At 37.0% G+C, this 17,527-nt stretch overlaps 2 protein-coding genes across 3 annotated transcripts; one reads left to right on the forward strand and one right to left on the reverse strand.

The window, feature by feature from the left end:
- Positions 1-3: 3 nt before the first annotated feature.
- On the forward strand, positions 4-4,740 carry LOC7457577 (pentatricopeptide repeat-containing protein At5g61990, mitochondrial). 2 transcript variants are annotated; one of them, XM_024586528.2, is made up of 3 exons: positions 150-322; positions 835-3,608; positions 4,211-4,740. In XM_024586528.2, the coding sequence occupies exons 1-2, from the start codon at positions 294-296 to the stop codon at positions 3,215-3,217; spliced, it is 2,412 nt and encodes an 803-aa protein (XP_024442296.2). In that variant the 5' UTR covers positions 150-293; the 3' UTR covers positions 3,218-3,608; positions 4,211-4,740. The 2 variants fall into 2 exon arrangements, with proteins under 2 accessions (XP_024442295.2, XP_024442296.2); XM_024586527.2 differs by having other exon boundaries at positions 4-3,608.
- A 554-nt stretch (positions 4,741-5,294) lies between these two features.
- On the reverse strand, positions 5,295-17,006 carry LOC7456644 (ADP-ribosylation factor GTPase-activating protein AGD1). Its single transcript, XM_024586529.2, has 20 exons — positions 16,672-17,006; positions 16,219-16,295; positions 16,030-16,130; positions 15,118-15,188; positions 14,919-14,981; positions 14,609-14,653; positions 13,413-13,478; positions 13,241-13,288; positions 13,057-13,152; positions 12,929-12,970; positions 12,000-12,215; positions 11,720-11,851; positions 11,384-11,611; positions 11,114-11,200; positions 10,709-11,032; positions 9,233-9,372; positions 9,024-9,117; positions 7,638-7,797; positions 7,315-7,564; positions 5,295-5,793 (listed from the first exon to the last, which is right to left on the reverse strand). The coding sequence occupies exons 1-20, from the start codon at positions 16,714-16,716 to the stop codon at positions 5,667-5,669; spliced, it is 2,412 nt and encodes an 803-aa protein (XP_024442297.2). The 5' UTR covers positions 16,717-17,006; the 3' UTR covers positions 5,295-5,666.
- Between the last annotated feature and the right edge of the window lie 521 nt (positions 17,007-17,527).

The raw sequence follows: 17,527 nt of genomic DNA on the forward strand, positions 1-17,527 counted from the left end.
GCAGCTTACCAAGAGTGAAGTGAAGCTTTGCAATTTCTCTCTGCAATTTCACATTCCCCTGTTCTTCCAATCCCCGTCAATTTTTTTTTAAATGGGTCTAATCTGTCATAAGAGGAACCTCAATTTCTTAAAAATCACAGCAACCTTAAAAGCAAGAACCCAAAATCGTAAAGCCAACAACTTTTGCTCCAAAACCCAAAACAACAGCAACATAGTCAATGAAATCACAACGTTTCTCAACCAAAAAAATTGGGAGTCTTTATTACCTTTGGTGTCGAATAAGCTGAGCCCAGATGTTGTTCACTCAGTTATTACAAAACAGGTAAATGATCCTAAACGTTTGTTAGATTTCTTCAACTGGGTTCAGTTTCAAATGGGTTTCTCTCAAAAGTTACAATCTTTTTCGATTCTTGCATTAATTTTATGCAATTCAAGGCTCTTTTCTAGGGCTGATAGTGTTGTAAATCAAATGATAATGATGTCTAGTGGTGGATATTCAGAGATTTTGGATTCATTAATTAAGTCTTGTAAAGAGTTTGATTTGAATAATGTTAATGGTAATGAAAATAGTAATAACAATGATCGTGGGGTAGTTTTTGAGTTGTTGATTGATGGGTATAAAAAGAAAGGGCTTTTTGATGAGGCTGTTAGTTTTTTTTTGGGCGCGAAAAGGAATGGTTTTGTTGTTGGCTTGTTGTGTTGCAATGGGTTGTTGAGTGATTTGCTGAAAGCTAACAAATTGGAGTTGTTTTGGAGATTTTATAATGGGATGTTAGAGGCTAACGTGTTGCATGATGTCTATACTTATACCCATTTAATAAATGCACATTTTAGAGCAGGGAATGCTAAGGAGGGTAAACGCTTGCTTTTTGAAATGGAAGAGAAGGGCTGTAGTCCTAGTTTGGTTACTTACAATGTGGTGATTGGTGGGTTGTGTAGAGCTGGGGAGGTTGATGAAGCGTTTGAGTTGAAGAAGTTGATGGACAAGAAGGGTTTGGTCGCGGATGTTTTTACTTATAGTATACTTATTGATGGGTTTGGTAAACAGAAGAGATGTACTGAGGCGAAGTTGATGTTGGAAGAGATGTTTAGCAAGGGTTTAAAACCTGGCCACGTTGCCTACACTGCTTTGATTGATGGGTTCATGAGACAAGGTGACAGCGGAGAAGCATTTCTGGTCAAGGAGGAGATGCTTGCTCGTGGAGTTAAATTGAATCTTTTTACATACAATGCTCTTGTTAAAGGGGTGTGTAAGTTTGGTGATATGGAGAAGGCAGATGCTCTTTTAAATGAAATGATTATGGTGGGGATAAAACCTGATACCCAGACTTATAATAATATGATTGAGGGATATTTGAAGGAACAGAATACATCACGGGTTAAAGATTTATTGTCTGAGATGAAGAAGAGTAACTTGGTGCCCACTGCATACACTTGCGGCATGATAATCAATGGTCTATGTCGCCATGGATCTATTGAAGATGCCAGTAGAGTGTTTGAGATTATGGTTTCTCTGGGTGTGAAACCGAATGCTGTAATCTACACAACTTTAATAAAAGGTCATGTTCAGGAAGGGAGATTTCAAGAGGCAGTGAGAATTTTAAAGGTAATGGATAAGAAAGGGGTTCAGCCTGATGTATTATGCTATAATTCTGTAATCATTGGCCTCTGCAAGTCTAGAAAAATGGAAGAAGCAAAGGATTATTTGGTTGAAATGATTGAGAGGGGACTTAAGCCAAATGTGTATACTTATGGGGCTTTAATACATGGATATTGCAAGTCAGGGGAAATGCAAGTAGCTGACAGGTACTTCAAGGAGATGCTAGGTTGTGGTATAGCACCAAATGATGTTGTTTGCACAGCCCTGATCGACGGGTACTGCAAGGAGGGTAGCACTACAGAAGCCACTTCAATTTTTAGATGTATGCTAGGACGGTCAGTGCACCCTGATGTGCGGACTTACAGTGCCCTCATCCATGGTCTCTTGAGGAATGGGAAGCTTCAAGGAGCAATGGAGCTGCTATCCGAATTTCTTGAAAAGGGATTGGTGCCTGATGTCTTTACCTACAACTCTATCATATCTGGCTTTTGCAAGCAAGGTGGTATAGGGAAGGCTTTTCAACTTCATGAATACATGTGCCAAAAAGGCATCAGTCCTAACATCATCACTTACAATGCTTTGATCAATGGACTTTGCAAGGCAGGCGAGATAGAAAGAGCCCGGGAGCTGTTTGATGGAATTCCAGGAAAGGGTTTGGCTCATAATGCTGTGACCTATGCGACTATCATAGATGGGTATTGCAAATCTGGAAATCTAAGCAAGGCATTTCGGTTATTTGATGAGATGACATTGAAGGGGGTCCCACCTGATAGCTTTGTCTACAGTGCCCTCATTGATGGATGTCGCAAAGAAGGAAATACTGAAAAGGCCCTGTCCCTATTCTTAGAATCAGTGCAGAAGGGCTTTGCTTCCACTTCTTCTCTCAATGCTTTGATGGATGGGTTCTGCAAGTCTGGGAAGGTGATTGAAGCTAATCAGTTGTTGGAAGACATGGTCGATAAGCATGTCAAACCAGATCACGTGACCTACACAATTCTGATTGATTATCATTGCAAGACAGGTTTTTTGAAGGAAGCAGAGCAGTTCTTTGTTGATATGCAAAAGAGGAATCTGATGCCAAATGCTTTAACTTATACAGCACTTTTAAGTGGTTACAACATGGCGGGGCGCAGATCTGAGATGTTTGCTCTTTTTGATGAAATGATTGCAAAAGATATTGAACCTGATGGTGTTACCTGGAGTGTAATGATTGATGCTCATCTCAAAGAAGGTGACCATGTGAAAACTTTGAAGCTGGTGGATGACATGTTGAAGAAGGGTGGTAATGTGAGCAAAAACGTGTGTCATGTGCTAATTGATCCATTGTGCAGAAAGGAACATGTTTCTGAAGTGCTGAAGGTACTTGAGAAAATAGAAGAGCAAGGATTAAATCTCAGTCTCGCTACTTGCAGCACTCTAGTACGCTGTTTTCACAAAGCAGGCAAAATGGACGGTGCAGCGAGGGTCTTAAAGAGCATGGTCAGATTCAAATGGGTTCCAGACTCCACTGAATTAAATGACTTAATCAATGTGGAACAAGACAGTACAGACTCTGAGAATGCTGGTGATTTCTTAAAGCAAATGGCATGGGAAGTTGCTTGCCAGGTGCGGGCCTGATTGCTTGTAATTGGATGAGGGAATTGTAGTTGTAATCCTTCAAATTGTTTTCTTCCTGTAGTTTCATGGGATTATGAATCTGAGCAACATTTTCCAGGAATTAAGTGATGGGCTTAGGCAGCAACGGTGGCAGCCAAGTCTCATGTTCATACAATGTTGCTCGATACTAAAACGGTGTAACAATAAATTTACACCGTGTATCTTTGCTTGGAAGGTTACCAAAACAAGGTTTTGGTTGGAGAATTTGGAGAGAAAGGAATGCCAACTACAGACATCACAGAGGGACACTTAATACCTCGGGGATAGCTACAGTTTTCCATGAGGTGCTGGCCCTCAGAATTTGAAATGGACCACCATTGGTTTGAAGCCAAGGCCTTAATCTCTCCACCAAGTAATGACTTCTACTCTTCATCTTAAATTGGAATATCTCCTTGTTTTGATTTTCTTTTTTCTCATTTCTCTTTTTCTTGGAGATGAAGTCAGAAGTGGTTTCTGGATTTCCACTACAGTTTGAATAATTCCATTGTTCGAAATGGGCAAGACATCGTTTTTAAGCCATTTTTTCCTTGTTGTAGGGATGCAAGCCAGTCCTTATAAGTTTAGTGACTCTCTGTTTTCTTGTTAACTTTGTTTCTAGCAGGAAAATATTATTAAGAAAATTAGGCAGTGTAGGAATCTGACTGCCTCCTGACATGAAAATTTTTGTCTCAACTCTCAAAAACTTGCCTTGATAGGTTAATGATCTTAGATTCTTTATTATCTCTTTTCTCTTTCTCATCTTATGGTAAACGGTGATTTTACTTAATGATATTTCTGTTGTCTCCCATCTCTAAATAATTGAACTTCAATTGGAGCTGTAAAAAATTCCCATGTCAAAAAAATGTATTTTTCTGGCTGTACCTTGCGAAATTTCGGGCAATGATAAGGAGGTTTGCTTGTGCTGACAATTCGCCTCTGTGAAATCTGTCCTAACAACTGCTTTACTTGGAACAGGTAAAAGCAGAAAATAGCAAGTCAGAGGGATAAGAATAAATGCATGAGGCATTGATTTGGTTTAGTGGCCATTGACCAAGATAGCAGATGAAGGCTTGAAGCAGGCTGCTATCGCCACCAGCCTTTGGCACTGGCTGAAAAGTGAAAACATAAAAACTTGCAGCTGCGGCAACTAAGATTATGGCTTTGAAAGCGAGCAGAGCAGAGTGGGGCAGAAGATGACCATGATTTTAACTTTTGTCATGTCTTCCAGTTCTCTGTGTGTTTGAGTTACGAGGTTGTATACCCTCTTGCATCTAATGATGCTCTTTTGTATCTTCAAGGTCAAGACCTCAGCAATGTTCAAATTTAAAGCAGTTTCATCCGAGGTGCATTGCATGGGTAGTAGTATTTTATTCCTTTTGGTATCCAGCTAAACAATAAAGAAGAAACCTAGCGACCTGGAGGATACCTGCAAGGACAACGTTGTACTGATGTTTTGTTACTCGATGTATTAACTATAATTATAATTAAGACATGCACTTGGACCATCCTTCTCTCTCACCCTCCTTTCATACGCCATTATCTGCCCAATCATCTTTCGCGGGCACCGGGGACAGTAGAAGTATGTTCTTGTGGCCAAATATGACTTTTCTGAGACACGAGGAGTGGTGGAAAATGTCTCTCTCTCCAGCTCACCTGGTTTACTGCATTTGTAAATTGACAGGCTTCTACATTTGTGCTCAAGTTGTGGGACAAGGCTGCCAAAATTCATGCTGAAACACTGCCCGATCTTTTTATCATGAACAAAGCCACCAGTTCATGTCTCAATTTGGAAGACAGGTCACAGACTCTTGCGAAGGGGACCTTCTCACCTCAAATTACAAATGTCTAACATGTCGAGTACGTAAATAAATAGAAAATTTGATTCTCAACTCATAATGGGATATTTCATCAATTAATCTATACGTGGGGAAATTTCAGAGAATAAATTATTCCATCTGATTGAGAGTTATTCCTTGATCGTAAGTAATTTCTTGATCATAAAATTTAATGAGTTATTTTTTGATCGTTTTCTAGAGTGCGATGATACACTGAAACCCAGTTTTGGAGGAAGAACGGCCGGGGTAACCTGGAAACAACAATACAGTAACTTTACAACAACATCATGTCAGAATCCTAAGGAGTTAAGAAGATAAGGCTGTGCAATAACTTTACAGCTATAACCTACCACAATCCTGATGGGTAAAAAAAGGTCAGCTTGGAGGGGAAAGTTTAAGCACCTATTTTGGCTATTACACACAGACTGAACTCGTATATATCTCATGAAGATGGAAGATTGACTTAACAGCCAATCACCGCATCTTGTAATCAAACAGATTTTGGTCCCTTTTTTTTTTTTTTTTACAAGAAACCACTTTACAATAACTAGAATATGATACAGAAGTTGTCCCTTGATTTGAATTGGAGACTCCATTCACCGTCTTTCGGTAAAGAGTTTGCCTGTTAACAGAATAACAAGCTCGCCGTCATCAATGGATGATCCTGGTGCAAGCTGTAATGCTGTTTTACCTTCGCCATTCACAGCTCGTGGATTGGCCCCCCTGCATCGTCAGATTTGTAAATGAAAAAAATGGAAAATGATAAGCATTTGGTATTGAAAAGATGATAAATTCATCCAAACCATTTGCAAAGGGCTAATCTTGAGAGAACATCTGTTACAACTTCAGTGGAATCAGGTTTGTCTCTAAAGAGTTCTGGTGATCATTTATTTCCAAAAAACAAAAACATGCATTCAATTTTCATGAAAGTGTCCATGGAAAAAAGACTGGATATGAAGGAAACGTTCTTCCCTCCTGCACTAGGATAGTCTTTGAAGTGAAATATAATTGTGTAGGATTTTATCCGCAGAATCATAAAGATCAGCATTGCAGCTATGTGGATAATGCCATTAATGCCACTACAAAACATTGCGGACGGAATTGGCCTAGAGACCTGCAACCCAACCAGAGGTCTTATGACATTATTATAAGGTAGCTGGTCAAGCAAAGTAAGTAAGTATGGAGATTCTAAAGGAATCTTCTACTAAAGTCACTTGATCTTAAAACTAAATGTCTGAGGAGCTGTAAAAAGTGCAGAGAGAAAACAGAAATAGGAGCGCTAACAACTATATTAGATGCCCGTGTGTTAAACAAAGAAATGTATTTTTGCAATGCCTTTTCTTGTTTCATGACACTTCACATTCAATGAAATTATCTGACATTGTATTCATGTCATTGCTTCACTGTCCAGACATTATATCAAGCCATCAACATTAGAGGTTACAAAACAAGACACCGAGAACTATCCAAATCTATGGTTCCATTGTAGGAAGCTATGTTTTGGTGGTACTGGAAGACCTTGACATTCTTGTTCACTCCTATAAAGGTCTCAGCCAGATCTTCAAGATATTTGGTACAAGCCATTTCTTGGTACAATGTTAAAGTCTTTGGCTTGCAACCATAATGGTGGAAAGTTTAAAAATGTCACGAGGACTTTCTGAATTCTCCCTCCAGAATTCAAAACCATACTTCAAAGCCATTATAGGCTATAACTAGTTAATGGCCTTATATCAAAATGTTCAGTGCATGGAGCATTATAAAAGGAAAGGAAGACGAAAGGAAAAAAACATTAAATTTCATAAGAGAAGCTCTTAGAGAGATCAAGGAGAAATGATAGCCTCCAACCATGAATAAGTTCAGATAAATCCAGAAAATTATTGACAAAAACCTAATATAACATAAATACGCAACATGGATGCTTGCCGACATATTCACAGTTTTACACTATCAAATTCCTTTCCCCCACAATAAAAATAGCAAGCAAGATGGAATTTTAATTATGGCATAGAAAGATGTTGGTAGGGAAGTTCAAGAAGCTAGCAGCTTAACAGTGGATGAAAAAACTTTCCATTTTACCAAAGCCAACAGAACTACTTTAAAGAACCCAAGTGCAATGTATAATTTTACCAAGTTAAAAGCAAAGCGTAAGGAAGATGTGATAGATCCTTTTCCAGAACAAGATGATCTACAATTTTTTGCTGGTTAGGACATGAAAAGCAAGGGCTAGAGAAAAGAAAGAACTACCTCCTAAGAAGCAATTTTGCAATAGGATATCTCTTGCTGATAATGCAATAGTGCAGTGCTGTATGACCTTTTGAATCAGAAGCATTTATATTTGCACCATATTGTAGGAGTAGTTCTACCATGCCATTGTCAGCTGTTAGGCAGGCAAGGTGAAGCAAAGGGCATCCATCAGAAATTTCCTCTATGAGCTGGTCCTCACTTCTATTTAATGACGTCAGATAGCTTGCTGATAGCTTGTTCAAAGAATCACCTGCAAAGCAATCAAACTTGAGATCAAGGTTTTCCAGCTCTTCCAACCACATTGGCCATTGTTAAGGACGTACTAAATGATGCTTGTCCATGGATAGCATTGACATCTATCCCAGAGCAGACAATATGGCGGTAAACTCCTTTCTTGTCATTAGCATGGATGCTTTCCCACATCTGTTGCACCACTGGATGTTGATTGTCCCTTGACTTGAATACAAAAACTTTTTGTGCATACTGCAATACAGGAAAACAATCATATTGAGTCCAAAAATGACATAATCTACTGGCTTATTACAGCTAACCTACACTTACTCCCTAATGAGACATTTCAATCAATAAGCCAAAAAAAATTGACAAGGTAAACATCAGGGCTAATAACAGGAATTGGATGAACACACATGCCAAAGTAAAGAGTAAAACACTGCAAATTCAGGATGCATATCAGAGGAAGTTGCAAAATGTGTTGAACTTTAAAATTAGGAATTTTTACATGCATTCTTGCCTTCTGTGAGCACATGGTTTCCCCATCATGAATGTAGGTGACAAAAAGCAATCATCTGAATGGGTTAGGAAGAGGCTGAAAAGTCAAATTGTTTGAAGGAGGCCAGAAAGACAAATCATGAGGATGCCAAAGTATCTGTTTCTTTAATACTTAAGTTGACATATATTCGCAACTGCTGAAGCAACAAATGGAATAATGATCAAGTCACTTTATGCGAGGTAATAGTTATTCCCAAGGCACCGGCATGTGTTGACTAGGAAGAAACAAACCAAAACCTAAATTACCACTCTAACCAAACTTCTAAACACAGACATGTAGATGCATAATCCCCTAAAGGGACCATACAGCCTTGGGCCCACGCTGCCAGTTAAATGCTTAAAGAGTATAATGATGGTTAGATTAGGAGCTAAAGACCATCAAAAGACTGCTACTGTTGTAAAAGAATCCACATATGAGACAGCTCAGTACTTATGCCTTTCTTATCTGTATCCTAGTTGCTAGCAAATCTCATTCAAATCTTTCACCATTTTTTTTGTCGTCTCCTTACTTCGAGAAAAGTATCTAAGAGCCTTCATAATCTACCTTTTGACCAAGAACTGGGTCTATCCCCACCCATTCCCAAGTTAAGCCCATAAACTAACTACAGGCATTCATTACAGAACTATCAGTGTGAGAATGGTATGTATATCTACTAAATCCTAAGCTTCGAGAAGCATTATGATAAATGACCAATTAGTTTACTAACAAATTCCATTTCTTTTTCATTCTCCAAAAAAAATCCATCTTTGGTTCAAAAATATATTAGACATGTTCTCTTTTCAGAATGAAAGTCATCTAGGGAGCAAGAGAAAAATGTCACATTGTCACAATCTCCACTGATTGGTTGGGATGTTCTTAAATAAGACTGGGGAAATAAACATGAGATGTCCAAAAGAAATGGAATTATTCAGAGCAATACCTTCGCATGAATAAACTGCTCCTTCACTGATATAGGATCATCTTGATTGGGTTTCCTTGGGCGGAACTGCTTGTGTCTATCAGATTTAGAAAATCTATGCCACCAAAACTTCCAAATTATTAGTATTGAAAAAAAAAATCTTGAAAAAAAGAAGAAAAAGAATAGAAAACACAACAGTTTAAAGCATATCAAATTTCTGCATTACTGACCTGAGTGCTTCATCAGAAGTAGAACTTGTTGGATGCAACAACTCCTCCCAAATTGTGTTTGCACAATAATTCCCCAGTGACTGAAACAAGTTTAAGATAGATGGATCCCACACTTTTACATCAAGTGTTAGTGATCTTACCTGCATTGAAGGATTACCACAATGCAACATGAATGTGCAAAAAGAAGGAAGAACAGAGCAAAATACCATAAGTGTAAATATACTCAAACATCAATGAGGCCAAGCTCAAATAAAAGAGAGCAAATAAAACAAAAATACATCAAACAATTATAAAAGACCTGGATTTTTCTCTCTCAACACACCCAAATTCAGATATTAACAACTGTAACAGTAACAGACTTTACATGATGTGAAAGTTTATTCACTATAAACTTATTAGAGAGAGATAGAGAGAAGAGAATTGTATGGAATAGGATTTGAGTTCACACACAGTAAGAAAATGGAGCAAAGACTCATCCGTTTTAGGTTCAGGTTTGATGTAAGTATATTTAAGACTGTAAAGGCAACTCCAGGAACACATTATAGTTGCATGTAGACTATTGTTCACACAGAAGAATACAAATATTTCGTCAGTAATGATCTTAATTTTCCAACAAAAGTATCACTGGCAGCCTCAATTATAGATCAACTTTCAGGACTAGTAAAAAGTAACAGTTAAATGAATCTGCAGTTTAGTCCCCTCAAAGTCACTAAGAGAGAGAGTGGTATCGAATGGAGTGGTCAAGTGTACGCACACAGTAAGAAAAGTGAAGCAATGACTGATTTTATTTTCGTTTCACTTTTGATATAAGTAGATAGACTATCTATAAACAGTAAAGGCATATCCAGGAACATAATATAATTGCAAGTGGACTTTTGCACAGGCAGAGGAATAAAGTATTTCTCGGTACTGATCTAACTTTCAAATGAGAATATCACTGGCAGCCTCAATTATAGATCACTTGGACATTCAGCACCACAAAAATGTAACAGTTAAACAAATCTACGATCTAGTACCCTCAGAAAAGTTAATAATACCTCGCTTACATGCCCTAACCACCTTACTCCTATTAGAGAGAGAGAGAGAGAGAGAGAGCAGAACTGTATGGAAAAGGAGTCAAGTGTATACACAATGTAAGAAGAATAAAGCAAGGATTCATTTGATCTAGGTTCAGTTTTGATCAAAGTGTATTTAACAGTGGTGGCTTGTGCATAAACTCAAGAATAATGCTTAGGTCAACTGGTAAACAGAAGCACAGTTTTCTTTTAGTATACTTGCTTGTAGAGACATGTGGTCGCAAGCATGTCCCCCTCATTCATGTTTGCCTGTGCTTCTCGTGAAACATTACTTTGAAATACAATGCTTCTAAGGTTCATGTATTAGGTTCATCAGAGAAAAGCACAAATTTCCTAATTCTTATCTGAAACTTCCATTCAGAAACAATGAAACAGACATGATCAAGCATTGATAAATTACCTTTGATATATGTACCCCAAGATTACGATGAACACCAGAACATTCAATGCATATAAGAATACCAAGGTTTAAGGATGCCCAGTCTGGTTCAGGTGCACCACAATCAGCACATCTGTCATTCCCAGGTACTCTTCTCAACATATCAATTGGCTTTTCAATTTTTATGGTGTAATCTTGTCGTCGCAAACTTCTGGTTGGATGTAAATGACTTCCAGTATCAAACGTGAACTCCTCAATCTCTGTCTGATCAGGAGAATCTATGAACGAGCCACTCTCACTAACAGAGTGATGGTCACCACTTCCCATCGGACTAGAAGAAAGAAACTGACAGATAAATGGGCCATGTTCATTAATATACAAATCGACACAAAAGATACAGGGTACTGAAAAACTGTAGATATTTACTCTTTCGGTTATCTGGGAACTCAATAACGAAGTGATCACCCCATTTATCTTTTCAATCCAGTCCATTTGGTCTAATGCATTCTCTGCCTGCATTAAAATCCAATACAATTAAGAACCTTTACAAACTTAACCTACTTCTCAAATTTACAAACTCATTCCTGATTGTAATTTACAGCAGGAAGGAGAATAAGTTTTTTTCTTTTCCTGGTTATTTTTATATTCAACAGTCAATATCCAGTTACATGTTTGAGCTGCATTTCGATGACAAACCTGCAAAGTGTAGACTTTCATTGGTGAAATAATTCTGAAGCAGAATCTTAAATCTGATTGATCTGCATCAACCTTTATTGTTGATGTTAGAAGGTTCACAGTGTGACGAGCAACAGATTTTTCATCATGCACACCACCATGGTAGTGAGAAGAAAGCCACCGACTCAACAATCCTTGACCATTTTCAGAAGAACCATTTCTCTGTACCGCGGATTGACTCCCACCTGACTGAAATAGGGCGGTGCATAACATCCAGTGAACAGATATCAGACTCTAAAAGAGGTATATAATTGACAGCTCTCAACATTATAGGCTATATTCCAGTGAATGGCTTACGGATGACCAGTTGAATGGCTTGCGATAGTAGTAAAGCATCCCTCGATTATCAAGAACAAAAAACCTTCTTTTCCAATCACCTCTCAAATTTGAGGAACGCTTTGATAGATATCCTTGTCGAATGGTTTGAACCTGTATAATTGTAGTCTTAGCTAGTCATGCAAGCAGAGATACCATGAGGATGAAGTAATTGTGGGGAAAAGACAAAATTTTCAACTTAAAGACAATTTTCAACTTATAGACAAAGTCTTGTTAAAGGTGAGCTGCACTTGTGAACTACCTTCCCCTTAGCAGCAGATTGCATAACCTCCTCTATCACTTTTTGTGAACTCCTAGCAGCAGGTCGCACGCTATCTTCACGAGGAGAACTGAAAATGTCATTTACAGAATGCCTACTTTCTTGATCAATATGCTTCATGAACTCTTGCATCCTTTCATGAAGGGATACTTGATCATAGTTGGAACATTCTCTACATTGTTGTGCATAAGCCAAGACCTATACATAACAACCAATGGCTCATATATTGTTTCAACTAAGAGAAATTTAAAAGGTGAGGCTACAAATATGAAGCAGCCAACTTCTGCAACGAGAGACAATCAAAGAAGAGGACAAGAAAGAATGTTCTGGCTTAATCAGATTAATGGATACTGGAATTTAGAACCTCATGTAGGAGGCAAGCCACAAAATTAACCTTACGGAAAATTCTATTAATTGAAAGTCAATCCCCTCTATAAGTGGGGCAAAATTGATCAATTATTAGTGGAGTCAAAAGACATAGTGCTTAATTGGTACATTTCAATTTCAAGCAACCCTTCATAAACCATTGAGGGCTTTACCCTTTCTGTTCATGTTGCTTGACTAGAAACTTTTATACTCTCCTTTTTTAACCAGTCCTAAAGGTGTCCTAGATGGCATAGACAATCTTTTGTTCACATGGTCAATTAGATCTTCTTAAATAAGAGTTGAATGATGGTAATAATGATTATAGGATCTTGTATTTTTCTTCGAAAAATGCCTTTTGAACCCCATAAAAAAGAAAAACAGAAAAAAATGAAAGCTTCTTCAAGGTCACTAATGGACAACTCCAAGATACAAGAACTAAGGACTTGAGAAATTGTTTTTGAAAAGAAAAATGTGCTTTTTGGGGAAACTGAACTAATTTTTTAACAGTACAATTTTGTGAGGGAACAATTAAAATTAAAAAGGACCTGGTTAATGAAAGGCTCCATCTGGTGCAATAGCTCATATCCCTAAAACAATCAGGAATTCAAAGTCAACAACATACAGATTCGAGAATGAATTCAACCTTAATATGATCACATGATCACTGAGGTACCTGCTTGAAGAATCGAAGATGAGCATCCATTGTTCCACTAACAGCCTCCAGAAACTCAAATCTCCTCTTGGCCTCGACAACAGAAAGAGCACTAATCTGGAGATAGAAAATCATGTATTATATTTAATCCAGGCTGCTTATTAAAAAATTATAGGATCCATGTTACTCGGTTGAATAAACTTACCAAATTAAAGCGTGCTTGCTCAAAAGAGGATCTTGCATTGTGCAGTTCCTGGAACGGTCTCTCTACCAAATTAGATTTAAACTGATGGTTACCTATGATTAACTACCTGAACAACCTACACACAAAACTAGATGGTGCTTTAGTATTAGAAGTCAGATGCTATGGATTGTACCTCCTGTATAGCAGAAGTTACATCCATCCTAGTACTCTTCCTCAGTGAAAGAAACTTATCACGCGCCTGCAGCACAACATCAAATTGGAACTGAATTTTGTCATGATCAAGTATATATTGGGCAACATAATCCTCGAAAATTGAAGTATATTAACCATAAATAATTACTCATGCAGAAGAACCCTCTTCAGAAAAGAAAAGAAGTCCTAGCAACACTTCTGAATGGAAATGAAAAACCATTCTATAAAACAAGGAGATGAAACTAATCTGAAAGAAATTAGCAAGTGTGGACCTAGAAGATGATAATGATGTATTGTTATTAGTTTTATAGGTATGATTGTTATCGGATAAAGAAGAATATATAATCAAGAGATTGAAAACCTAAACATAAGGTGGACTTGGATTACAGGTTGCATATATAAATCAATCAACTCTAATGTCCCTTTTCTATGAGTTTTTTCATTCTTGTTTTGGATATAAGGAGCATCTACCACGAGTACCTTTCTCCTGCAACTACCAGTATATTTTGCCCCTGTATTAGTCTTTCAAGTCCAAGGGATATGAGTTCACCTTCCAGAAAAAAACAGAGCAAATGAATCCATAAGGCAGATGGGAAAGGTACACTATGAGGAAATCTATTATGAAGGGCATTTATTACTTGGACCATATTTGTAATTATTTCCTTACTTTTACATAAAACACTTGGAAATTTTGAATTTCACAATTGCTGCTTCTATCGGCTTACTAAGAATCTGGATATGTAAATATCTATCTGCATGCAAAACATATGCATTTACTGGGAAACCAATACCACCAAAAATTGAGAGATATTGGTAAATAATTTACTCAAGTTTTCTTTTCTATATGATGATTCTTGGGTTAACTTGTTAGTACCTTTGTACGGTTGTACCACATAATTTCTCCTCAGCATTTAGAAAGGAAACCAGAAAAACATGTTTTGAAATGTTAGTGTGCATTTACAATGCCTTTGTGCAAAAACAACATTGAGATATGACCCAATCAGGAATGAAAATGTAATCACGAGTAATGAAAGCCATCACAATGCCAGCTGAATTACATGGAATTTAGAGAATGAAAACCACAATAAGGTTGCAACAGAGATTATCAGCAGACAAGACACGGAATTTACATGCATACCTTCAAAGTTATATCATAGTATTAGATGAACAACCCACCTGATCATACATCACGGAAGCCTTGTCAAAACGTTTCCGTGCTTCCTGCAACAATAAAAGATTAACTGTAGCTAAGCAACAGTCTTTTTAGAGAGAAGTCCAAGATTGTTCTCAGAGCTTAGATGATGGTCAATGAAAAATGGATATATTTCTGATTATATATTATGAGCACACTATAGTTTCAACAAATAAACAACGAAGTCAGTGTATATGGAATTCTTCTTAAGCAACAGTATTATGAAGTCCAAACTTGCAGGCATTGACTTTTTTATACAGAGAAAGCATCTATTTGACAGGAAATACGAAGTACCTTGATGTCTTGTAGATCAAAATTAACAAAGTGCTGCAACTTATCATTTAGCATGTGCTCCACCTGAGAAGGCCAATTTCAAATGGCGGTACAGCAAATCACTTAAAACAGTTTTCCATATTCTGTATTTAAATGGACAAAATGAAAACCATATCTAGCAAGTCCAGGAAGCATGCAAACCGTGTTATAAATTGTCTACCTGTGACCGAAGAACTTCCTTGTATGTACCAATTTCTCTCAACGTGATTGTGAATTTGTTCATAACAGGACCTAAGGACGACCAAAAAAATGCAGTACTAGGTTATGAACAGCTAATGCATCGAGTTGTTTATTAGGTCCCTTAGATTTTTTTTTTTGCTTTTTTGATAGAATAGGTCCCTTGAATTTTACATATACCAGAAATTATGGTAAATATAACAGCATTTGGAAAGAAAGAAAAAAGTGATAAAGATAAAAGCATGAATAAGATACATGTAACAGGCTGCGCAACAATACATGTTGCTTCATCTTGACTGGCCAAGAGCTAATGTGATTTGAGTATATTTCACACTCTGAGGAAAAAACCCCAAATCTAAACTCAAGACTGGTTTTTCAAAAGCTAATGTGATTTTATTAACATTGATCCTGTCATGAAAGTGATTCAATATTAAGCTACGCCCAATTACAGCTTACCTTGGCTAAGTATCACTTAATTATGCTCTAAACTAATAATAAAATTATCCATACCAGTTAAAAATGCATGCATGCAACAGATGAACAGAAAATTTTGACATGCCGCACGAACATTTGGACCATACTATGGAGCAAGTCAGCTAGTTACACCAGTGATTATCTTCACATCATATCAGGATAAAAATAAGGGACGATTTCAGTTGGAGAGAGATGTTGAATTTCAAATGCAAGTCAGTCCAAATACTTCACAGCAAGTAACCATGTATGCTTTCTATCCGTCAAAGTTACAAGACAAAGCAGTTCACTCAACTGGGGCAATAGCTAACTCTCTACATAGCGACACGAGCAGAGTTACAGGCAGAGTATTGCTCTTATCCAGCAACATAAAAAGCAACAACAAATTCACTTGATAAGCAAAAACAGTAAACGTGGATATTACCTCCAAAAGCAACACAAATAGGATCATTATGTCCTCCTCCAAAAGCTTCAAGCGCACTCGCAAAAGCAATATCCCCATCATATCCTTCTCCAAGCCCTTCTCTGCAAATTTCAACAAACACAACACTAAGCAACATTTTCGACATCACAGAATAAACTCGACATTATACGAACGACAACTTAGACTTACGTGTACTTTCGACATCCTTTGTAGAACTTCAAACACCTCCCTCGTAATGCCTCCGCGCTTTCTTCCATGCATTGCATCTATTTTCACACCAATTTGCTACAAATTAACCATAATCCAAAAACACACATACACTTAAAAAAAAACGTGCATAAATTCATATTGTTCACGCGCAAAATTCACAATAAACACATGTCAAGTAAAATTTTAAAAAAAAATACAGCAGAATCCTTAATGCTAAGTAATTATAAACTATTAATTAAAAAGGTAGCTTAGCATTTGGAATTATAATTTCTTGTCCGCCAGCGAAAATTAATGCAAAAAAGAAAATGCTCAAGAAAAAAACTGCGTTCAAAATGCTATCAATGCAATGTGGAATTCGTGGAGATTAATCGGATCAGAAACAGGAAGTTTCGGTTCAGAATATCGGCGACGAAACAAAAAGAAGAGAGAAACCTGTTGCCGAAACATCGGCGAATCGTCAAGTTTAGAGAACTGCATTTTTATTTTTTTTGAAAATTTTCTGCAATAATAATTCAAAATTCTTCTTCTTCTTCTTCTTTGTTTGTTCTGTCGTTTTAGCTTTCGAATGTGTGCGTAAAGAGAGAGGCGGAGAGGAGACAGCTCCTTTTTCTTTTTTACTAAAAAAGGAGAAGATGCGTGTAGTTGATTAACGGCCGCAATCGATGGAATTTTTGCGTTGATTAGATTAGAAGGATTTATCAAAGCAGCCTTCTTTTTTGGCGAACTTTAATGGCTGTCTCTCAAAACCAGCGCCCCCGCCCTTTGTTTTCGCTCTCTCTAAACAAAAAGAAAAACCTCTCATTTTCGTCACTTTTTTGTATCAATGTAGCAAACGAGTCCCTGTATAAAAAATATTTGGTCCTGTAATATATCACATTTTGTCAGTTTCACCCGATGAGAATCCATTGCATGTTTGGCTGGCTTACTTGGCTGTACCATGAAAGGAAGAACTTATGGAGAAAAAATTAGGTTACAAAAGTGTTTAGTTATATGTGTTATTGAATAGCTGTTTCAAATAATCCCTATTGAATTTCAATATCCCCTTTTACAACTAAAAATTGACAGTATTATTTATAAATTTAAAATTCTAAATGAGAGAATAGATTTCTCATAATATTAGGAGTATTTAGCGCTACGGTTAGACCATGTTTTTTAAAAAAATAATTTTTTTTTGTTTCAAAATATTTTTATTAATTTTTGAAAGTTTTAATATATTAATATTAAAAATAAATTTTAAAAAATAAAAAATATATATTATTTTCATGTATTTAAAAAAAAAACATTTCAG

Source organism: Populus trichocarpa, chromosome 15 (genome assembly GCF_000002775.5).
Source record: "Populus trichocarpa isolate Nisqually-1 chromosome 15, P.trichocarpa_v4.1, whole genome shotgun sequence".
NCBI lineage: Eukaryota > Viridiplantae > Streptophyta > Magnoliopsida > Malpighiales > Salicaceae > Populus > Populus trichocarpa.